Source organism: Bufo gargarizans, chromosome 1, assembly GCF_014858855.1.
Source record: "Bufo gargarizans isolate SCDJY-AF-19 chromosome 1, ASM1485885v1, whole genome shotgun sequence".
In the NCBI taxonomy this organism is placed as follows: domain Eukaryota; kingdom Metazoa; phylum Chordata; class Amphibia; order Anura; family Bufonidae; genus Bufo; species Bufo gargarizans.
In genome coordinates, this window is record NC_058080.1 from 559,403,802 (window position 1) to 559,429,633 (window position 25,832).

Sequence of the window (25,832 nt, forward strand, 5' to 3'; positions counted from 1 at the left end):
GCGCATGATGGGCCACGCATGCGTGGTACGCTCCTATTCGCTTCTATGGGGAGACGGCTTGCTGGTGGCCAGACCGGAGTCCTCCAGCCACCTCCTTGCAGGGCTCTGTTCTCGATATAGGTGCGGGTCCCAGCGGTGGGACCCACATCTATAAGACAATGGGGGCATATCCTAGCGATATTCCCCCATTGTCCATGATGAGACAACCCCTTTAAGACAATGTTTAGTTGTTTTACTTTCTTTCAGATTTTTACACCAGAAATTTGCTGCATATTGGCTCAAACGTCTCCATTTAGGCCACATTTCCATTCCCATTTAGCCATTCCCCCTTATTGGACACGTTGATAAAACGGTTTAAAAATTTACATGCGACATTTAGCTCCAAAATGTGACAAAACTGTACACAAAATCAAGGTGCACCTCGTGCAGCTTTTGAGCCACCTGCAAGTGCTTTATCACCAGTTGGCAGTTGCATTCCTGACACCAAGAATGTCAAACAGTAGCATTACAGTAGCATTACTAAAAAAAATATAGGGTTAGAAGGAATATGTGACTGTCAGTTGACATGAGGCAATGGCTCAGATCAAATCTGTACAGTAGGTTCCACAAAAAGTTTGACACAGTGCCAGATCCTTATGGATTTGTTATTAATGAAAACTACCATATTGCTACTGACAAAGGAGGCCATATAATGGGGAGTATGGCCAGGATTGTCAACTAAACATTGTACAATTCACTGTAATTTGGATTTTTATGTTCTTGACTTTGTTGTTTCATTTGTTCTTAACAGGTTGTTATATATATGACTTTGGTCCTAGAATTTTTTTAAATACCTAATTTTTCTACCGTACATTAGTATTTTATTACATACCCGCTATACTTTAGACAAACAGATACAGGCAACAGCACTATAATTTTAGATGATAGAAGAGGATTTAAATGTGTTTAGTTTCTCTGCATTTATGGGGAACATGAAACTAGGAATCATATACAATGGCATATAATTTGAGCTTTAAATGCCAGTAAAAAAAGTTCCAAATATAAATATGACAGTTTAAATGCATTTGTCATGCAGGATTATGGACAGATAGAAAAGCTTAAAAACGTCTCTTAAAAAATGAAAATGTATATTTTCATTTTTTCACTCAAAACTTGCATAGTCTCTTATTGGTTCTACCTCTATACAAATTTACACCTTTTGAGTAAAATTTTCCCCAAAATTTGGATTCTTTAGAATCATAAATATTCAAAGAGAAAGAGAAACACCAAGAGCAAATTTTAAGAAAGTCGGTCATTTCTAATTCCCCCTATCTACCCATGAGGAATGTTTACCTTTCTGGGATATATACTAGACACTGTAGTCATCTTTCAGATCAGGCAATGGTAATGTAACCCTGTTTGCTCTGATATTTTGTATGCTTAATTGTTTAAGCTTTCATATTCCATTTATTTGTAGTCCTATGGTTACATGCATTATGTTATATGCATTAAATGATTTAGAACAGGAATGCTCAACCTGCGGCCCTCCAGCTGTTGCAAAACTACAATGCCCAGTATACCCTAATAGCTGTAGGCTGTCCAGGCATGCTGGGAGTTGCAGTTTTGCAACAGCTGGAGGGCCGCAGGTTGAGCATCCCTGATTTAGAACTACTGCCTCTTGGGCGGTTATATTAAGTTCTACAAGTTTCACCAAGAATTCAGAAATAAACTTGGTAGAAGATACATACTTTTAGACGCCAGTCTTAATAAAGCCCTAAGCTGGCAGTTGATACGCCAGAGTTATGAAGAGGTGCAGGCCTCTCCATAATTTTGGCGTATCCAACACCAGTTCTAAATGTAACACGGCTTCTGAGCGGTCTTATATTTAGTCCATTTTCTACAACTTAAAAAAGCATAGAAAATGATGAATGAGATCGGCCTGACTGCCCACATCACACCCACAATTTAAGAACTGGCATGAGCAGGGTGAAGTTGCCCTCTGCGCCAGAAATAAACCTAATTTGGCATATTTTAGCTTATTAAATGAACCCTATGTCTTTATAGTTAACTCATCATAGAGACAATCTGCTACCAAGCAAGTGAAATGAATGGATACATCTGCTGTGCAACAATAACTAATTTTGGTATATGAGTCCTTGGCTGGCAGAGATACAGTACCTTTAACTCACTTTTAGTGGGAACTAATTGAAGAGACCAAGTGTTGTACTGAGAGTTATTTCACCCAATGTTCCATTTGAAAAAAAAGTATGTTCAGTAGCTGAAAGAACCCCATGACACCTGTCTACAGTTGGGTGTCTCTTCCTTTTGGATTAGTCTCTGGTTTGGCTTGTATGAGAAGAGCTAATTGACATATTTTGTCCCATGAAGCATTTGTCTCTGCATGTGTGTGTACTTCCTCTTATATCTTAGTTCCATCCCTATAGATGGAATTTCACCATTGCGGAGGGGAGGAGATCGGGAGACCCTCCTTAACCACTTAAGGACCACAGGTTTATACCCCCCTAGTGACCAGGCCCTTTTTTACAAATCGGCACTCCACAACTTTAGCGGTTTATTGCTCGGTCATGCAACTTACCACCCAAATGAATTTTACCTCCTTTTCTTCTCACTAATAGAGCTTTCATTTGGTGGTATTTCATTGCCGCTGACATTTTTACTTTTTTTGTTATTAATCGAAATTTAACGATTTTTTTGCAAAAAAATGACATTTTTCACTTTCAGCTGTAAAATTTTGCAAAAAAAAAACGACATCCATATATACATTTTTCGCCAAATTTATTGTTCTACATGTCTTTGATAAAAAAAAAATGTTTGGGCAAAAAAAAAATGGTTTGGGTAAAAGTTATAGCATTTACAAACTATGGTACAAAAATGTGAATTTCCGCTTTTTGAAGCAGCTCTGACTTTCTGAGCACCTGTCATGATTCCTGAGGTTCTACAATGCCCAAACAGTAGAAAACCCCCACAAATGACCCCATTTCGGAAAGTAGACACCCTAAGGTATTCGCTGATGGGCATAGTGAGTTCATAGAACTTTTTATTTTTTGTCACAAGTTAGCGGAAAATGATGATGATTTTATTTTTTTTATTTTTTCTTACAAAGTCTCATATTCCACTAACTTGCGACAAAAAATAAAAAATTCTAAAAACTTGCCATGCCCCTCACGGAATACCTTGGGGTGTCTTCTTTCCAAAATGGGGTCACTTGTGGGGTAGTTATACTGCCCTGGCAATTTAGGGGCCCAAATGTGTGAGAAGTACTTTGCAATCAAAATCTGTAAAAAAATGACCGGTGAAATCCAAAAGGTGCACTTTGGAATATGTGCCCCTTTGCCCACCTTGGCATCAAAAAAGTGTCACACATCTGGTATCGCCGTACTCAGGAGAAGTTGGGGAATGTGTTTTGGGGTGTCATTTTACATATACCCATGCTGGGTGAGAGAAATATCTTGGCAAAAGACAACTTTTCCCATTTTTTTATACAAAGTTGGCATTTGACCAAGATATTTTTCTCACCCAGCATGGGTATATGTAAAATGACACCCCAAAACACATTCCCCAACCTCTCCTGAGTACGGCGATACCAGATGTGTCACACTTTTTTGCTGCCAAGGTGGGCAAAGGGGCACATATTCCAAAGTGCACCTTTCGGATTTTGCAGGGCATTTTTTACACATTTTGATTGCAAAGTTCTTCTCACACATTTGGGCCCCTAAATTGCCAGGGCAGTATAACTACGCCACAAGTGACCCCATTTTGGAAAGAAGACACCCCAAGGTATTCTGTGAGGGGCATGGCGAGTTCCTAGAATTTTTTATTTTTTGTCGCAAGTTAGTGGAATATGAGACTTTGTAAGGAAAAAAGAAAAAAATCATCATTTTCCGCTAACTTGTGACAAAAAATAAAAAATTCTAGGAACTCGCCGTGCCCCTCACGGAATACCTTGGGGTGTCTTCTTTCCAAAATGGGGTCACTTGTGGCGTAGTTATACTGCCCTGGCAATTTAGGGGCCCAAATGTGTAAGAAGTACCTTGCAATCAAAATGTGTAAAAAATGGCCTGTGAAATCCGAAAGGTGCACTTTGGAATATGTGCCCCTTTGCCCACCTTGGCTGCAAAAAAGTGTCACACATCTGGTATCGCCGTACTCAGGAGAAGTTGGGCAATGTGTTTTGGGGTGTCATTTTACATATACCCATGCTGGGTGAGAGAAATATCTTGGCAAAAGACAACTTTTCCAATTTTTTTATACAAAGTTGGCATTTGACCAAGATATTTTTCTCACCCAGCATGGTTATATGTAAAATGACACCCCAAAACACATTCCCCAACTTCTCCTGAGTACGGCGATACCAGATGCGTGACACTTTTTTGCAGCCTAGATGCGCAAAGGGGCCCAAATTCCATTTAGGAGGGCATTTTTAGACATTTGGATCCCAGACTTCTTCTCACACTTTCGGGCCCCTAAAAAGCCAGGGCAGTATAAATACCCCACATGTGACCCCACTTTGGAAAGAAGACACCCCAAGGTATTCAATGAGGGACATGGCGAGTTCCTAGAATTTTTATTTTTTTTGCATAAGTTAGCGGATATTGATTTTTTTTTGTTTTTTTCTCACAAAGTCTCACTTTCCGCTAACTTAGGACAAAAATTTCAATCTTTCATGGACTCAATATGCCCCTCACGGAATACCTTGGGGTGTCTTCTTTCCGAAATGGGGTCACATGTGGGGTATTTATACTGCCCTGGCTTTTTAGGGGCCCTAAAGCGTGAGAAGAAGTCTGGAATATAAATGTGTAAAAATGTTTACGCATTTGGATTCCGTGAGGGGTATGGTGAGTCCATGTGAGATTTTATTTTTTGACACAAGTTAGTAGAATATGAGACTTAGTAAGAAAAAACAAAAACAAAAACAAACAAAAAATTTCCGCTAACTTGTGCCAAAAAAAATGTCTGAATGGAGCCTTACCAGGGGGGGGGTGATCAATGACAGGGGGGTGATCACCCATATAGACTCCCTGATCACCCCCCTGTCATTGATCACCCCCCCTGTAAGGCTCCATTCAGACATCCGCATGATTTTTTACGGATCCATGGATACATGTATCGGATCCACAGAACGCATGCGGACGTCTGAATGGAGCCTTACAGGGGGGTTATCAATGACAGGGGGTGATCAGGGTAATCAGGGTGATCACCCCCCTGTCACTGATCACCCCCCCTGTAAGGCTCCATTCAGACATCCGCATGATTTTTTACGGATCCATGGATACATGGATCGGATCCACAAAACGCATGCGGACATCTGAATGGAGCCTTACAGGGGGGTTATCAATGACAAGGGGTGATCAGGGTAATCACCCCCCTGTCACTGATCACACCCACTGTAAGGCTCCATTCAGACATCCGCATGATTTTTTACGGATCCATGGATACATGGATCGGATCCACAAAACGCATGCTGACGTCTGAATGGAGCCTTACCTGGGGGTTATCAATGACAGGGGGTGATCAGGGTAATCAGGGTTATCACCCCCCTGTCACTGATCACCCCCCCTGTAAGGCTCCATTCAGACATCCGCATGATTTTTTACGGATCCATGGATACATGGATCGGATCCACAAAACGCATGCGGACGTCTGAATGGAGCCTTACAGGGGGGTTATCAATGACAGGGGGTGATCAGGGTAATCACCCCCCTGTCACTGATCACCCCCCCTGTAAGGCTCCATTCAGACATCCGCATGATTTTTTACGGATCCATGGATACATGGATCGGATCCACAAAACGCATGCGGACGTCTGAATGGAGCCTTACAGGGGGGTTATCAATGACAGGGGGGTGATCAGGGAGTGTATATGGGTGATCACCCGCCTGTCATTGATCACCCCCTGTAAGGCTCCATTCAGACGTCCGCATGTGTTTTGCGGATCCGATCCATGTATCCATGTATCCGTAAAAATCATGCGGACGTCTGAATGGAGCCTTACAGGGGAGTGATCAATGACAGGGGGGTGATCAATGACAGGGGGTGATCAGGGAGTGTATATGGGTGATCACCCGCCTGTCATTGATCACCCCCCTGTAAGGCTCCATTCAGACGTCCGTATGCTTTTTGCGGATCCGATCCATGTATCCGTGGATCCGTAAAAATCATACGGACGTCTGAACGGAGCCTGACAGGGGGGTGATCAATGACAGGGCGGTGATCAATGACAGGGGGGTGATCAGCGAGTTTATATGGGGTGATCATGGGTGATCAGGGGTTTATAAGGGGTTAATAAGTGACGGGGGGGGTGTAGTGTAGTGTGGTGTTTGGTGCGACTGTACTGACCTACCTGAGTCCTCTGGTGGTCGATCCTAACAAAAGGGACCACCAGAGGACCAGGTAGGAGGTATATTAGACGCTGTTATGAAAACAGCGTCTAATATACCTGTTAGGGGTTAAAAAATTCGGATCTCCAGCCTGCCAGCGAACGATCGCCGCTGGCATGCTGGAGATCCACTCGCTTACCTTCCGTTCCTGTGAGCGCGCGCGCCTGTGTGTGCGCGTTCACAGGAAATCTCGCGTCTCGCGAGATGACGCCTATTGGCGTTAGTGTGACCTGGGAGAGCCGCCGCGATGACGCCTTTCGGCGTTAGCGTGGCGGCAAGCGGTTAAACAATTGGAGTTGAAATGGATTTATAAATTGGACACACGTGAACCTAGGGGGCTCAACAGAGATTTCAATCTGGGGGTCTTCCTGTAGGGGATTCTGTGTATCTCCTCTTAAATGTAGACTGGACCAATATTTAATATTTATTATTTTGTGTAACTTAAGATTGTGCCCAACTTGGTTGTGATGATTTTAATTTATCAATTATTTTTTGATATGTTCACTAACACGAATATTTTTTATTCTTTATTTTTCCTCAGGGATGTCCTTACTGGGGTCCTTCCCCGTTTCGCAGTTCCCAATGTCGATGTCCCCAAGGTCATATAGCCGTTTGCCCAGAATGTATGGTCAATGGGCGTGTCCAGAGTGGGGGAGTCCTTTCCGTGCTCTATTACCTCTAAGATGAAGAATATGGTTGATGTATGAATGGATTTGTAGTACCACGGGGGCCATTGTCACTAAATATGACTGACGCTCGTGACACTTACTACGACCTGAAGAATTCCCAATAGAAGGCATTTGCCTCATCGTGTGACATGGATGGGACAAGGCTGCCTACTTGAAGGGACGGTTTGTCTGAGATATGGTGTCCTCAGAGGGGTGTATGGCTGAAGGGACACGGCAATTACTCTGGAGGAGCCATGTCGAATAATGAGTGAACATGGAGATTCTCGAATCCATTTTGTGGAGAAATTATCCTAGATGAAATGTTGGAGGGATTTTGAGCTAAGGAGGAGGGACTCGCACCCACTGGGATATGTCCGGGAACCGATGGAATAGTGACAGAAGGAGGAGTCAGGTGACGCGTTCATCACATGGGTTGACTGCGTGTCCGTGACGATAACCACGTCACTGATAAGGGACAAGGTGGATGCACCACAATGACGTGGAACATAATCTGCTTCCACGCCATTGACAACTGGTGACGTCAGCTGAAGAACTTTTTCTCATTGGCTGATGATCGAAGGGGGCGCATGCGCATTGTGAACTCTGGGACGCCGAATAAAATTTGTTCAAAGAAGAACTTGAGGAGAGGGAATTAGACCCCGTGGACATTATCCCTGCAGGAGAGGTAACGGAATATATGATATATTGCACAAGAAAGTTGTTTTGTTAATGACTGTATATATGGTGATGTATCACTATTATGCACTAATGATAATGAATGGATTTACCTGGGGGAGGGCTTATCCAATTTATTAGGCACTATATAAGACACATGCTTTTGTATTCATTGTATTGCTTGAAAAAGACCGGGAACGGTCGAAACGTCGCATTCTCTTGCTGTCCTTTATGGAATAAATCCACACTATTTTTGCTACAAATCGACGAGTGCTGCAGATTTTTTGTATATGCTATTGATGGTGGATCAACAGCCAGGATCCCGATCTGCTTGCACCATTATTACCGCGGTCAAGGTATTGTGTATGGTCTTTCCAATTGGCTCATTTTGGATATAGGAGTGCTGCCGGACTTCTCTATATATTAGTTCCATCCCTGTCTTGTTCTGGAGGGATTAACTCCCGAGCTGGATGTGGCCACTAGGTTTATTTAATCTATGGCTTTATGGCTGGAGTGGGTTGTCCTCCAGACTTTGTTGGTGCTGGAGCTTTGCTTTGTCTGGCTTATTACATCTACCCAGTGCTTGAGGGCCACCTTGTATGGGTGGTGTTGCTTGTATGGGTAGGTGTTTTGTGTAATGGAAGAACAGGTCGTCTCAGCCCTTTCCCTATTTTTGAGGGATTATCAGGGCGACTCAGGGTCCTAGGTTCCTGAGTATGAGCCATCCTACCATCCAGATCTGCTTATATGGGTAGGAGTTAGGGCAAGGTTTGGGGAAGCAATAGGAGGTGACCTTTTCCCTTATCCCAGCCTCTGGCCTAGTTGCTTGTTGGCCTGCCCCACATTGTATGGTGAGGAATTTTCCCTAACTCCCCTATGTGACAGCATTGCCTGAAGTAAGACTCTATATGCCACTGGATCTATTCAGTGGGAACAAGTACCACCCCTGCCGCTCTCCGACGTACTTGAGTCTAAAGAAGCTGGAAAATTCATTAGGAATTTTGAAATAAGAACATGGGAGTTATTATTGTATCAGCACAGCCAAAACTGCCACTGAAGTATGAGGAAGTATAATACAGAAATATTGAAAAGAGGTAAGCCTTGTTCAGTACATAAGCAAATTAATCCATAGATATCAATGGGGAACTCCTAGACAGCTCAGGACAGCACATTTCAGTCATGTTCTGGGATAGGAAAGATATGGATCTCCAAAACAGCCCCATCCATTAAAGTGAAGCTTCATAGGCATGTTCAGCTCCATAGGTGTAGCCAAATGCTGTAATTTCAACATGGCTTGTGTGTGTACCTTGAGTGTCCTTACATTCCACTTTTACATTGTGTAGTAAGATTGTACTAAAGCATATAACTTTGTCTTTGTAGAGGAAATACTCATCATTCAGTACTGTAATCCACATAACATAATGCTCTGTTTTTTATCCTTCAACTGCCTCCTGAGCTGTGATAGGGGGAGCATGCTAACGGCCCCAGAAATTCAACAGAAAGGACGCTCCCCTTGAGCTGCCAGCTTGATATAAATCTAGTAGAGCAATTGGAGCAATGAATGGGGAGACCTCTGAATACACTGACGTACATGGATGGTTCTAGCTTTGTTAGAAAGAAAATGTCCTGATGATCTCTGATTTTCATTTTTAAAATTAATCATAGAATACCCTTTAAATGGTTATACTATGAAAGTGGATACCTTGCACCATTCTAAAATGGAGAAGGTGAGTTCTTGTTCCCTCTCCCAGGAAATAAAGAAAGCTAATTTAATGACAATGTTGTGGAATTTATTAGGTCATATATTAGCCTAAGTATGCCAAGGGTAGATCATGAATATCAGATCAGTGGGGCTCCCAGCACCCCCCACCAATTAGCTGCTTAAGGCTACTTTCACACTAGGGTTAGTATTTTCCAGTATTGAGATCCGTCATAGGGTCTCAATACCGGGAAAAAAACGCTTCCGTTTTGTTCCTATTCATTGTCAATGGGGACAAAATGTAACTGAACGAAACAGAATGCTCCAAAATGCATTCCTTTCCGTTCTAATACCTGAGAGCAAACCGCAGCATGCGGGGATGCTGAGCAAGACAATGGAGTTCATGACAAATCCATCTTGGGTATGTTAAAGATAATACAACCGGATCAGTTCATTACGGATGCAGGTGGTTGTATTATCAGTAACTGGCCCTGCCGGATCCAGCAAAAATGCTAGTGTGAAAGTAGCCTAAGGGATAAGGAGAGAAGAACCTGTAATTCTCCTGTTTCCATCTAGGTAAATCCAAGTTTTTAAAATTTCTTCCAGAAATTCCAGTTGTCTCATACTAAATAAATAAGGAGGTACTCTGCTTTATATTTGTATGTAGCTGTGAAAGTTTTTGCTTTCATTTTATATTTATTAATCAACTGATCACAATGGATGTCATCTAATGCAATCTACTACCTAATCCTCATTTACAAGTTTCTGGCAAGAAACAAAAAGAAAATGGATTGATAACTGGATTGCAATTGAAGCCACTGGTACAATTTCAGTGGAAGACAAATAGGAGGCAATATGATAAAAAAAAAGACCTGTAGTAGAATTTCCCCACATTCTCATAAAGGATTGTACACATACCTGGTGTCACTCGGTTTAATCTGCCTGTAGTGGCGATGCATAGTGTGGTACAGCAATCCAACAATGGTCGTTCGGGCTTAAATAAACAGACGTAAAAAGAAGACACATTACACACAAGTCTCACCCAACAAAGAAATATTCTACTCATTTAAAAACATTCTCTTGTCAACACATCACATCCTCGTCATAATTGATGCCACTGCATTGTGAAATTTAGGCTCCCTGCAATGCTAGCATTTTAGTAATGCTTTTCTCCTGTAGCTTCTCCACCAGCATTCCTCACGGAGAACCGCCCGGTCAGAATGAAGGATGTTACAAGCTTCACAAGAATAAAATACATCAGGACAACATGCACTCTCTTTACATCTAAAAAGAGGGCAACAAATGGGAAGGATTCATAAAATGAGAAAAATAGCTTTCTAAAGAGACAGAAAGGCAACGGGGACAGCAGATTATTTCTTAGGAAAGAATGTGATATTTTGAATGAACTCTATAGTAGAGGCACAAAATGAGAAATTATTTATGAACAGCACGGGGTAGCGATAAGCGATTCTCAGATATTGACTGGAGGTAAAGCACCAGACTATAGCTGCAAGCTCACAAGCGTTTGTGTGCTACACATCGCTGCAAATAGTACAGAACTGCTTTAGAGAGGTCGCTTTTCAAAACAGAATCTCTTAGTAGACATTGGACCATTTTCAGCAATGTGGCAATAAAATTCAACTTTTTTTAAGTCTCAGTGTAGAAAGTGAGAAGAAAAGTGGACATGGTATCCATTAATATTAGCTGTACGACTAGAAGTAGAGGTCAAATGTGACAAATGTATCAGGGGCCATGCCTTATGCGTCTTTTAAAAATTCTAACACCTCACTCCAACTACTTCAACTGGCAAAATGATGCAAGTCAGTAAACATGGGCCATGATCTATTTCCCAGCAGATGTCATTTATCTACCTATTGGAACACGCAAGCCCAGGCTTTATCTTCGATGCTCCTCTCCCTAAAAATGAACAGCACCTTAAAAGGTAATCTGTCACCTCCGGAAACTGTAGCTTTTAAGTACAGAAATAAATGAATAGTAATTGTCAATGATTCCAGATCAGTAAATTATTGGCCGAAACTCTTCCCCATTCCCAGCTGTGCCCCAGTAACCAGCCATGGAATGCATAGACAGAAGTCCTCCTGGAATCCTATCCATGATGTATGCAGTCAGGACTACTCTCAATACATTCTAACGCCAGTCTGTGTGCCCATAGCGGGGAATGGGGTTGAGTATACAGATATACAGTTAGTAAACTGGGCTCAGCAGAAGTACTACTACTTACTATTGGTGGGACTTTTGGGAGCACTATTACTATGAGGGTACCCTGGCACAGTAACTTTTGAAGGTACTATAAAGGAGCACTATAGCTGCTGAGGGCACTCTGCTTGGTTTACTGGGTGGGCATTATTACCATTGGGGGCACTCTGCTTTGCATAATAAGTTTTGGAAGCACATGTTGGGCACTAATACTTTTGGGGACATTGACTTTTAAGGGCACTTAATGAGCATTATTATTGGTAGGGACACTGTCAGCTTGGAAGAATTATTTTGAGGGGATGCTACTATTTTCTGGGCACAATTATTTTTGAGTGTACTAGGTTGCAATAATTATTATTAAAGGGGGCATTATCTGTTTGGCACTATTATTTCTAATAATAGTCATCATGCTGGTCTGAGTCGAACAGAGAAGATGATGAAAAAGAATGTTCACAATCAGAGGAAACATCCATCCAGCAAGGAAAATATTTGTCTTTGGTTTGTGGGTGTTTGGGGGGGGGGGGGGATTGAGACCCTAGAAAGACCCTTTAGCTGCTCACCCACGTCTCTTAACACCCCTCTCCTCCTCAGCCTTTTGTGTCTGGCCATAAGACAACTGGCTGGAGCAGCAGCCCCCATCCCTTTTCTGTCTGGTTTGCAGTAGGACAAAAAGATTATTAAACACAATTCTCTTCCCTAAGCCCCACAACCTCACAGCAGATGATATAGCAGATCAGCACATTAACCCCTATGTGAACTGTAGGATTTTTACAAGGCTGATTGTGTAAGAATCTTGTACAAAATGCTGCAAATTGTGGGCAGCTATATAGATACGTTTATAATCATTAGGGCCCTCTGTATGCAGTTCTTTACCCAGCCCCTGGTTTTATCGTCATGGTGGTTCACATATTATTATACTGATTGCTAAAGTATAGTACAAGTTTCTGATTAGCAAAACATGCTGTTATTGAAATCTACATATGCATCCCCATAAATTAATAGCACAACTGAATAGGAGCCATGCATCATGAGTCCCCTTGCACCACTAACTAATCTATTCATTGACTTCTACACAGAAGCTGTCGTGATTTTGGGATGGCAGGCTATAGGTTCACATTAAGTGTGAGAGAACTATCATAAATCAGGGACAGATAGCACAAAATGCAAACATAATGGCACCCTATTTAAAATACATCACTGCTACTGTGCCCTACAAGGCACGGTGATTTAAAAGGAAAGTGGAAAAAGAGTCAACTTTTCCCTCAACAAATTCATCGCCCTTCTGATGAAGAAAAGGTTAGGCTCGCAAAAGATATATCAAGTTCTAAGGCTCAAGAAGATATAAATTATTGAAATTGCCTTTTCACTGCTGGGAAGTAACACATCATCACATTATGTATGGTAACATGAAGTAGGACAATTTTTTAAGCTACTAGACTGGCAATTTGTGTTTTACTGAAAATGTACAGAATACCAAAAATAAAATGAAAAGAATATATACTAAGAGAACTATTTCGTTCTCATTTCCAATAAAATGAAGTCCACACTTAAAGAAGTAATGGAAGGTATAAAAAGGAGCCATTTATAACACTTGAAAAAGATTGTTTTAAAAGTTCGTCTTTCAGCTGTGCCCGCTGCATATAGACTCCTTTACATTTCGCAGCACTATCTAAACGATTTATTCAAAGCCCCTACTTGATCTCCAATTTAGCTTTGGATGTAGTTGAAGGGTTTTATATAGAAAACGACAGAAACGTGAATGGGAAGGACTGTGCTTTATTCAACTACTATATTTTACATGTAGGAAATATGTAGGATGGAGGCTCACCCCTTTGTGGTGTGGGCTTCTTATGAATTGCATACAGAGATAGCTGTCAGTCACTGATAGCTGTATACAGGGGCCGTCTTAGTTCAGAAACAACGGAGACATAAATGTATAAATTAGAAGTTTCACGAAATCTTTTCCCACAACATCACTCTACTCAGCTCGTCCTGTTCTATAACATGCTGCCTGCAGATTGCATTGTATTTTGTGGTGGCAGGTTCTCTTTAAGATGATTTATAGTATACTTATAGTATGGACACAGGCTTTTGAGTATGGACAAATGGTCTGGTCACAGTGCCATCGGCCACACACGACACATGCGCCCACCAACTCCCACAAGTGGGGGCAGCCTGCAACCAGACTGTTTGTCCTTACCCCATGAGCATATTCAGAGCGGGAAATACTGCTGACGCACAGAGCGTATTTCCCGCACTAAATACGCTCATGTTAAATGGCAACCGTCTGGTTGCAGGTCGCCCCCACCTGTAGGAGGTGGGAGTATTTCCCACACTGAATACACTCATGAGAAATTCTCCTTAAACATCCATTGATGTCTACAATTAAGGCCCCTGGTACTGCCCATGGGATACCAATATAGGCTCCACAGTTTGCTTGTCATTGAAGAGGTACCGTAACATAAACTTGTCAAGTTGCTCACTGGAATAGAACCTAAATACGATGAGTAAATCACTCATAAAGGCTCCACTTACCAACAGATCACAGTTCCTGAAAAAACGGATTTCCATGTATTATTTAGCAATATTTTTCTCTACTATAACTAGTACAGACATAAACAGGGAAAGCTAAACTTACATTTGCTCATAAATGCTTCTCCCGGAACAGAGATGTATGACTGCCCTGCAGATGGAAAGCGGTAGTGGGATAGGCTTAACGTCTGTGGCACCTTCACCATGGCATAATCTAAAAAGGATCAAAAAACACTGACCATCAATCACATCTAAACTAATCCAATAAGTGGAAAAATGATTTAATGTGGAGAAAATGTCTCTGATTACTTCTTGACATTACAGTATTAACCTAATTATTTAGAACAATTGCACCTCTCTAACCTGGCATAAGAAACGTTTAGAAGAACTCTATTGTACAGCAGTGTCCTGACCTACAAAGCATGTTCCTATCAGGAAAGAATAAAAGAGTGAATGTTGTCCGCATCACACACGTGTACCTAGAACCAAGAAACAGCAGAACCTCCAACAAAGCTTACTTCACTTCATTTTGTGTGACGCACATTCATACAAAGACATTCTGGTCCTACAAAATGTTCTTCTTACTTTTGGGCAATTTTCCTTGCCTGTGCCTGGTGCACGAAGAGGTCTACCGGCTTATACTACTAATTATTCGCTAAGATGGCAGTTTAGTTACAGCTAATAATGTTTCGCCATTGGTGTATATGAAAGTACAAATAGTTCTGCTACTACTGTAACTTTCAGACAGCCCATAATAGCACCTAGACGGCTTTCCATCCATTCTTCTATCCAAAAGCCATTTTATCTCCCAGCTTCTGTATTTTCCCACACATCGGCAGAACAGTAAATGACACGGACATTCATGCCTGTTGTCTGTACGTCAAACATCACTTTGGATATATATTACACTTCAAAGGAAATGTTTATATCCATGTACTGGAATACTTCCATATATAACCTTACATGAAACATTTATTATAGTGAAATGAGCATAACGGAAAATCTTGTGGTAAAACAGGATCAAATAAGTGTACTCAGCGGCCTTCTCCGAGTCTTGTTTATAAAGGAAATATGTTTGCAGTGGAGAAGCTTCAGGGTACATTCACACATGGCAGATTTGCTGCAGATATTTTTGCAACTATACAGTTCTTCTCACTCCATAAAAATACTATAGATTTACATGGATTCTTCAAGTGCAGATCTTTCTGCGACAAATCTGTGAGAAGGTACCCTAATAAGAAATACGGCACTTTAAGTAGCTTTTGAACATACACATTGATGGACTCTACACATTAAAATGCTGGGAATTTTCAGCTCTGAAGCCTGCAAAATAGTGAATGCAGCTCTGGAGGACAAAATATGTAATAGAAAGTATTTTGGCATTGCGGAACACAGTACAGTACATCTGGACTGTTGTAGGCTACGAATACTTTAGTGTATATGTCGGGAGCATTTCCAGGTGTATATGCCAAATGTACACTGTAAATCTTAATGTTTACCATTATTAAAAGGGCTATCTAGGAGTTTAATATCGATGGTCTATTCTTTGTTAAGGCGTTCAACACTAGCTAGTTGGTGGTCCAATTATGTGGTGTGGTGGCCTCTTCACTCTTCACGTTGCTCTGTAGTACATACCACCATGTTTTTAGTAGCAGCTGGGCTTGGTGTTGTAACTTTGCTCCAACCAATGCTACAATACCAAGCACAGCCGCTACTAAAAGCATGGTGGTATGCACTACACAGCAAATTAAGCAATGAAGCAGCCCCTTCAACCAACTGACAGAGTGGTTTCTAAGATCTAATATTTATGGCCTGGCCCAAGGATAGGCAATTGATTTTAAACAGCTGCATAAGCCCCTACAAGTAACATAGAAACTGACATTTACCTGCTACAGAAGATCTGCCTTCCAGCGTAACAATCATAGATGGGTTTTCTATGAGGTTTATTGCCATATGCCCCATGACTTTATCAACGGTATCAATGAGTCCTCCAACAGCAGGATAAACCTGCAAAAACACAGTAAAATTCCATTTAAGTATGTATTTTCTTGCATTGTTTTATTGTCAGACACTTTCGTTTTCCTCCTTTCCAAGGAGGGCTGGTTCCTAAAGACGTAAATCCATTTATATGCTAGTTTTAAGCAGAATTTCAGTTTAAGTAAGCCATTCTGGAAAAGTGAAAGCCGAATGTCAGAGATTCGAGGGGAGAATATGTCAATCAAACAGTAATAAGATCGTACTATTTCTACACCGGCCAGCCTGATAACGTTATGAAAGATCTATGGTGATTCAACCCTAAACTGACACCCCTGCAAAATTCCTTAAATGTTTGAGACAGTTCAAAGCTGGCAGCAATTTTAGCACATCATAACTCCACATTACTGCATATTTTATCATCATCCGTTTTGGGTAAATGTGACCTGGGCCTTAGGTTTTCTTATTATGAGATAGAAGCTCTGAGGCAGGTTTCATATGTCTTGATAGATTCGGACCTTTGAACTATGCTATCATTACCTTCAGCTATGCTTTTAATGAGACAGGCCATACAATTGCATGATGTTATGTTATTTTACGTAACTATGAATATGGGATATATTATATTTTTCATATGTATTTGGCTCATAGGTGAAGGTGAAATTAGCCATGCTTCTGAACGTATCTGTTACAACTTCTACTGCAATCTGTTATATCATGCCAAGAAAAACCTATTGCGGTCTTTTGTACTCACAATCTTAAGGCCTGGACTTTTGCCAAGATCATTGACTGTTAAAATGTTGTTAGATACAAATGGATTCATTGTTGCTTTGGACCTAACTACCCCACCCAAAATATTAAAGAAGGAGATGTTAAACCCATCTGTGGTAACCCATCTGTAAAAACACTACCAAAGGATATTTATGGGTGGGCTCAACAGAGTGGGAGATCAAATTTGAAGTAGCTGAAAAGACCTTTTAAGACTAAAATATGGTCTTTACTGAAATATAGAAGCAACAATACATCATGTTTCTATGTTTCATATATAACTGTAAAAAAACAAAAAACATCTTAGTGCTGCCACACCGTCTTTTCATAGCCTTTTTGAACTTGTAAAAAAACACCAAGAATTCTGGCATTTTTTACAAACATTTTTAGGGACGTTGTTTTTAAGTCACACAACTTAAAAAAAATGTTGCATCACCCCCAGATCATGCTGTGAATTCAAAGAAATGCAATTAACCCCCAAAAAATTGCACCACAATGAGAAAAAAAATACCGCTACAAAACAAAAAAAAATGTTATTCCTGGTTTTATTATATGTTCCATAGATTCAACATGCCGTAATATATGGAGCTAAAGTAAAAAAAGAAAAGAAGAACAAACCTAAATAAAAAGTTGCAAAAAATACCAACCACCCCAAAAACTGAAAACACCTGAAAAAAACACCAGCCATAAGTTTTGTTTTTGTGCTTATTTACCAGCAGAAAAAAAAGTTAAAAAAATGTATACTTTTTTTTTTAGGGCTCCTGAGTTTCTAATTGCAGTTTTTGTGACATTTTTTTTTACATTTTATTCCCTGTATATGAACTACATTTTTACCGGTGTTTTTTTCCCTATAGGGAATATCTGAAAAAAGCTTCAGAGCGAGAGCGTGCAGAAAAAACAAAAAACAACCTGCATTTCATATTTCCCATAGACCTTTGGCTAGCATCTGGAGTTTTTACGATTACAAATGCACCAGAATTACATTTGCAAATAACACCACTAAAACCACAAAAGTTTAAAAAAAACTATTCATGAACAGCATTTATCATAGTCCATTTATACTGTTCCATGCACCTTCTAAGTAGAATTAAGTTGGGCAAACAAGAGGCATACCTTATGAAATATATAAAAAGGCTATGGCATATACATTGATCACCAGTAACCAGAAGGTGGCCAACCCCTTTGAGCACACGCATTCTCTGCAGTCTATGCACCTAAAGACACTCTCCATAAGGGGATATTGTAGTCCCCAAAACCTAGAATGACACCTTCACCAACTTGTAGCTGGTGTAGATTTCAGTCAACATTTATGGCAGAAAACTGAAATAAATTATAAATCTCCCGAGGCCAATGGCTATCTCCACACTTTTATTCAAATGGTGGAAATGGCAGAAACATGCCACATGCTCATAAAATATATTTTTTAAACCAGTTTTCTGGCAGATGGTGGATGATAAATGGAATGCAGTAGGCTGGCGTTTTCATAGTGACTTACCTATAGCGCTAAATGATACAACACTGCTATACTTACTGTTGGTGTATCACTCCAGGTAGGGAAAGAAAGAACTTCTTCCACAGTTTTGAGGAAGGCCTACAAGATGCAATGAAATTATTTAGATTTTAAGCCAATTCATATTTAAGACAAATGCTTCCCAGCAAACTCATTCTCAAGCAAATCATATGCCTTGCAGGAAATACATGCATCCTCAGCATTAAAGTTCTTGTTTTATGCCTGCTTAGTTTATAGGTATATTACTTAACCGATTAATTATAATGGAAATATACATGGGGATGATACAGTGCTTCAATTAGGCTATAACATAGGCCAATGAATCTAGCGTTAGAGGTAGTGGCATTTTAGTGCAGTTCTGCAGAAACGTCTGTGCTCATAGATAAATCATGTACAATAGCAAATGCACAACACGGCAAAATGTACAACTCATATTTTTATGTAGCATTAAAGCGTCTGTAGCTATTTAATACCAAGCAAAGTGTCTTAGGAATTAGCATTCTCTTGACTGGAAATTGGAAATGGGAAGAAGAATTATTCCAATTGTAAATTGAAGAGAGTAAAGTTGGAGAAATGGTGACTGGGAGCCTGAGTTTGTCAACTTCAGATCCTCCATTTTTGAGGGTGTAGTTCCTTCTACGTAGTAGTCCACAATTGATCGGCACATTAGATTGTTAATTATATTTATTACATGTCATCATGAGTACTTAATATTCAAAAATCTTTAACATTAATATATATAATGCATATATAGCCTATAGCCACAGGTAAAAGTATACAATACAAAGAGGCAGGGCAGTAGAGGATTGGAATGGAGAAAAAACTCAATGAAATGTAAAACAATTTCAAAGAAGACAGCCCCAGGGATTGGGATGGTAAGATAAGTTTGGCCTAAGCATTTGAGTCAAATTAAACTTATGACATACCCATGTACTTGCAAGAAAATGATTAGTGTAGCTTAAAGCGGTTTTCCTGGAGTAAAATATTGAAGACCTATCCTCGGGATAGGTCATCAATATCAGATAGGTGCAGGTTTCAAATCCCAGCACCTACGTAGACCAGCTATTTAAAGAGACTGAAAAGGTCCAGCGAGTGATGTGGCCTCTTCCTAGGCCGGTGACAACATGGTCATTGGTCATATAACACTCTGCTTGGTACGCTGTGAGGAGTGAGCGCTGCAGCCCTTTCAAATATTGTAGCGGATCAGTGGCAGTTCCAGTACTCAGAAGCCTACCGATTTGACATTGATGACCTATCCTGAGGAGAAGTAATCAATATTTAATTCCTGGACAACCCTTTGAAATATGTCTGAAATAACTGACTTCACATAGTGCTTACAGGTGAAACTCCATAAATGAATTGAATTTCATGCAAAAGTCCATTTATTTCAGTAATGCAATTTAAAAGGAATTGCATTAATGCATCTTAAAATTACAATTTTGGGAAAAGGTTCAATATTCTAGGCTTAAAGTGTCACACTGTAGTCAGCTAATTAATCCATAACCCCCCCCCCCCCCCCCCCGTGCAAAGAGTACCTGAAAATTGTGACTTTGGGGTTTCATAAGCTGTAAGCCATAATCATCCAAATTATAACAAATGAAGGCTTGAAATATCTTGCTTTGCATGTAATGAGTCTATCTCATATATTAGTTTCACCTGTTAAGTTGCATTACTGAAATAAATGAACTTTGCACGATATTCAAATTTTTCGAGATTTACCTGTACATAAATAGTGCTAAAATTTAACCACATAAACCTCAGAAGAAAATCAAACACTGACCATTTCTCAGTAAATTTTGCAAAAGTGATGTACAGTCCTGATCAAAAGTTTAAGACCACTTGAAAAATGGCAAAAAATCATATTTTACATTGTTGGATCTTAACAAGGTTCCAAGTAGAGCTTCAACATGCAACAAGAAGAAATGAGAGTGACACAAAACATTTTTTGAGCATTCAATTAATTGAAAATAATGATTAAACTGAAACAGGCTGTTTTTCAGCTGATCCAAATTTTAGGACCACATGCCTTTAAAAGGCCAAATCTGTGCAAAGATGTGGATTCATTGTCATTTTCTGTCAGGTAGTCACACGTTGTGATGGCAAAGGCAAAAAAACTCTCCCTTTTTAAATGTGGTCGGGTTGTTGAACTGCATAAGCAGGGTCTCTCAAAGCGCGCCATTGCTTCTGAGGTGGGACGCAGTAAGAATTTCTTAAAAGATCCTGAGGGTTATGGAACAAAAAAGTCAAGTGGAAGACCCAAAAAATGTCATCAGCACTGAGCGGGAGGATCCAATTGGCTATCCGTCAAGACACTGGACGATCCTCGATCGAAATGAAGGTCCTTACTGGTGCTGACTGCAGCCCCATAACCATCAGACGGCATCTGAGACTGAAGGGCTTCAAAAACAAAAAACATCTTCAAAAACCTCATCTCCTTGAAGGCCACAGAACTGCTCAGTTTGGACTTTGCAAGAGAGCACCAAACATGGGACATTCAAAGGTGGAAGAAAGTTTTATTCTCTGATGAGAAAAAAAAATTAACCTTGATGGTCCTGATGGTTTCCAACGTTACTGTCATGACAAGCAGATCCCACCTGAGATGTTTTCTACGCGCCACAGTGGAGGGGGCGCCATAATGATCTGGGGTGCTTTTTCCTTCAGTGGAACAATGGAGCTTCAGGAAGTGCAGGGGCGTCAAGATGTTGCAGAGAGCATTCCTCATGACTGAGGGCCCTCGTCAGTGTGGTAACAACTGGGTTTTTCAACAGGACAATGCTACAGTACACAATGCCCACAGGACAAGGGACTTCTTCCAGGAGAATAACATCACTCTTTTGGCCCATCCTGCGTATTCCCCTGATCTAAATCCAATTGAGAACCTTTGGGGATGAATGGCAAGGGAAGATTACAAAAATGGACAACAGTTCCAGACAGTAGATGGCCTTCTTGCGGCCATCTTCACCACTTGGAGAAATGTTCCCACTCACCTCATGGAAACGCTTGCATCAAGCACGCCGAAACAAATTTTTGAAGTGATAAACAATAACGGCAGAGCTACTCATTACTGAGTTCATGTTTGGAAGTTGGATTTCTGTTTTGGGGGGAATTTAGTTTTTATTTTTGGAGGTGCGGTCCTAAACTTTTGATCAGCTGAAAAACAGCCTGTTTCAGTTTATTCCTTGTTTTCATTGAATTGAAAGCTCAAAAAATGTTTTGTCCCACTCTCATTTCTTCTTGTTGGATGGTAAAGCTCTACTTGGAACCTTGTTAAGATCCAGCCATGCTAAATATGATTTTTTGCCATTTTTCAAGTGGTCTTAAACTTTTGATCAGGACTGTATTTTAGACTGGACATCTTCTTACAAGGATAAATAGATAGTGGAAATTTCTAAAAAAAAACTGCAAGACATCCTGCCTCATGGTGCTTGTTAGGTTTTTATTTGTCTTGTAAAAATGCTATGTAACCCGTGTGTTTTTTATAAGTGTCCGATTATTGGGTTGCTGTTTTTAAGTCACACAATGGCCCAGATTTACTAATGTGTTTCCTCCAAAAATCTGTCTAAAAAGTGCATCTAGGGTTTGTACAGTATTTTCCGACATGCTCATCAATGGGACGTAGCTTAGCGGAAAGGGAGGAGATTCATGTGAATGGGGACGGAGACTAAGAGATGCACCATAATTATGCCACAATTCTGGGGTAAAAAAACTGTCTGAAAGTAATCCAATCTATAGTTAGTATAAAGTCAAAGACAAGTGTCTATCTCTGCACCATATTTATCATCTAGCCTGAGCCCCTGTCATGAATCTGGTGCAGGTCTAGCCTATCTAAGCTTACACCATCCATAGGATTAGTAAATTCGTTCTAATGTTTTATATATACAGACGTGGACAAAATTGTTGGTACCCTTTGGTCAATGAAAGAAAAAGTCACAATGGTCACAGAAATAACTTTAATCTGACAAAAGTAATAATAAATTAAAATTCTATAAATGTTAACCAATGAAAGTCAGACATTGTTTTTCAACCATGCTTCAACAGAATTATGTAAAAAAATAAACTCATGAAACAGGCATGGACAAAAATGATGGTACCCCTAGAAAACACAGAACATAATGTGACCAAAGGGACATGTTAATTCAAGGTGTGTCCACTAATTAGCATCACAGGTGTCTACAACCTTGTAATCAGCCATTGGGCCTATATATATGGCTCCAGGTAATCACTGTGTTGTTTGGTGATATGGTGTGTACCACACTCGACATGGACCAGAGGAAGCAAAGGAAAGAGCTGTCTCAAGAGATCAGAAAGAAAATTATAGACAAGCATGTTAAAGGTAAAGGCTATAAGACCATCTCCAAGCAACTAGATGTTCCTGTGAGTACAGTTGCACATATTATTCATAAGTTTAAGATCCATGGGACTGTAGCCAACCTCCCTGGACGTGGCCGCAGGAGGAAAATTGATGACAAATCTAAGAGACGGATAATCCGAATGGTAACAAAAGAGCCTAGAAAGACTTCTAAAGAGATTCAAGGTGAACTTCATGCTCAAGGAACATCAGTGTCAGATCGCACCATCCGTCGTTGTTTGAGCCAAAGTGGACTACATGGGAGACGACCAAGGAGGACACCATTGTTGAAAACGAATCATAAAAAAGCAAGACTGGAATATGCCAAACTACATGTTGACAAGCCACAAAGCTTCTGGGAGAATGTCCTGTGGACAGATGAGACAAAAATCGAAGTTTTTGCCAAGGCACATCAGCTGTATGTTCACAGACGAAAAAATGAAGCATATCAAGAAAAGAACACTGTCCCTACTGTGAAACATGGAGGAGGCTCTGTTATGTTCTGGGGCTGCTTTGCTGCGTCTGGCACAGGGTGTCTTGAATCTGTGCAGGGTACAATGAAATCTCAAGACTATCAAGGAATTCTAGAGAGAAATGTACTAGCCAGTGTCAGAAAGCTTGGTCTCAGTCGCAGGTCATGGGTCTTGCAACAGGACAATGACCCAAAACACACCGCTAAAAACACCCAAGAATGGCTAAGAGGAAAAAATTGGACTATTCTAAAGTGGCCTTCTATGAGCCCTGACCTCAATCCTATTGAGCATCTTTGGAAGGAGCTGAAACATGCAGTCTGGAAAAGGCACCCTTCAAACCGGACACAACTGGAGCAGTTTGCTCATGAGGAGTGGGCCAAAATACCTGCTGAGAGGTGCAGATGTCTCATTGACAGTTACAGGAAGCGTTTGATTGCAGTGATTGCCTCAAAAGGTTGCGCAACAAAATATTAAGTTAGGGGTACCATCATTTTTGTCCATGCCTGTTTCATGAGTTTATTTTTTTACATAATTCTGTTGAAGCATGGTTGAAAAACAATGTCTGACTTTCATTGGTTAACATTTATAGAATTTTAATTTATTATTACTTTTGTCAGATTAAAGTTATTTCTGTGACCATTGTGACTTTTTCTTTCATTGACCAAAGGGTATCAACAATTTTGTCCACGTCTGTATCTGTGGGAAAACACCTTATAAAAGTGATGTTGTTCCTTATAAAACTGATGTCACTGGTAGAGATGAGCGAATCAAAGTTGAAGAAGTGGAATTTGATCCAAATTTCAGGAAAAATTTGATTCGCACCAAAGCCGAATTTCCTCATACTTCGTGGTAACGAATGACATTTTTTTCCTAAAATGACTTCTGCACATATAAGAACATGGAGCAAAGAACTCTGAGAACGAGGGATCACCCACAATGCCATGCAAGCAGCCAATCAGCCATCCCCTATAAATAGCCTCAGCCATCTTGGATTCTGCCATTTTCCAGTGTGCTTAGTGCAAGGAGAGACATTAGCAGGTGCTAGGGACAGAGCTAGGAAAGATTTCTTTGTGCGAAAAAAATAATTTAAAAGTTAAGGGAAAGATTAGTCAAGGTGTAGGAAAACGATAGGGAGGCATTATCTACACTATAAAAGGAGACAGGGTGCAATAGGAGAGTGTGCAGCCTGGGTAATAGGAGCGATTTTACTACACATTGCTGCACTAATTGGGGGTCCAAATTGCAGTCATACTGCTGCTTTTAGGTTGTTTGCACTATATGATACATCATTAATTCTAGCAAACCTTGCTTGTGATTGGGGTGCAAGTTATGAGATACAGCCATTTACGGGGTGTATTAATAGGAAATATACATACATCCTATTAGATGTTCTGCGTTGATTTTACATTGTTTAACTTTTTGTTGGGGGGTTGTATTAATAGGGAAAAAAATATATGTCATAATTGCCATTCAGCGACAGAGATGAGCGAATTAAAAAAAAAAATCGATTAGGCCAGTTCGACGAGTTTTTAAAAAAAATTCTGTTCGATCAGAATTTATTTGTGGCGAATCGCGTTACAAATCAGCTATTTTCCTGGCTGCAGAGAGCCTTTATAGTGGTAGAGTCTGCTGTGGTAGTGAAACAATACTGTGAGTCAGTATGACATGCAGATGACAGGCGTCACTCTTAGAATCACTGCACACTTTACTTATTTGGGCCGTTATGAGGCCAAAACTGACCAAATCACTCAAGTGTAAACTCAGCCTTACAGGTCAATGTTAGCGTCAAGAAGAAGCGCACTCCTTTTACTCCGTTGGCAGCTGATTCCACATAGATGTCTACAGAACCTGTTCTATTAAACACTTATACAAGTAGAGCCCCCGACAGAATGGAGAGGGTGTCAGCAGTAAGTTTGTGTTGACGTCACTGATTATTTTGCCCATCAGAAAAATATCCCCCCAAAAAACGGATCCTGTCTATGGAGTATCCGCCTTCACTCGGTCAGCATTTGTCAGTAATACATCAGTATTGCTAATGCCCAAAAAAACAGGAGTGGATCCAAAAGAGAGATGACACGTGAATGGAATATTTGCATGTCTTCTGTGTTTTGTACCCACTCCTGCTTTTGGCTACTAAATCATAAGGCAATTCTTATGCAAAATAGGGACCATGTCATGCAGACCTTACAGCTGTTAAATAGACAGGATCTGATGTGCGTCTCATTTTTCCTTCCTTCTGACAGATCAGAAGAAGGGTCAAATAAATGATGATGTCAGTCAGGTCGAAAGGCAAAATAGTGGCCCAGTCATTAAGTGGGGAGAGTGAGAACAGCATGAGAAGTCCACAGAGTGGCCCTATGATATAGTGGGGAGGTGGAAGCAGCATTAGCAGGAGGCCACAGGGTGGCACAATGACAGAGTGTGGAGGTGGCGGCAGCAGCATCAGCAGGAGGCCACAGAGTAGCAAGGTGACATAGTGTGGGTGTGGCAGCAGCATCAGGAAGCCACAGAGTGGCACAATAACAGAGTGTGGAGGTGGTGGCAGCAGCAGCATGAGAAGTCCACAGAGTGGCCCTATGACATAGTGGGGA

General features: G+C 40.6%; 1 protein-coding gene across 2 annotated transcripts in view; it reads right to left on the minus strand.

Moving 5' to 3' along the window:
* ADGRD1 (adhesion G protein-coupled receptor D1) overlaps positions 1-25,832 on the minus strand; it is a 909,072-nt gene that overhangs the window by 768,383 nt on the left and 114,857 nt on the right. For both annotated transcript variants that reach the window (XM_044275622.1, XM_044275624.1), the window contains 4 exons: positions 18,442-18,501; positions 16,055-16,175; positions 14,275-14,382; positions 10,338-10,413 (listed from right to left, as the gene is read on the minus strand). In XM_044275622.1, coding sequence (XP_044131557.1) covers positions 10,338-10,413; positions 14,275-14,382; positions 16,055-16,175; positions 18,442-18,501 — 365 coding nt within the window. The remainder of the gene's footprint in view (positions 1-10,337; positions 10,414-14,274; positions 14,383-16,054; positions 16,176-18,441; positions 18,502-25,832) is intronic.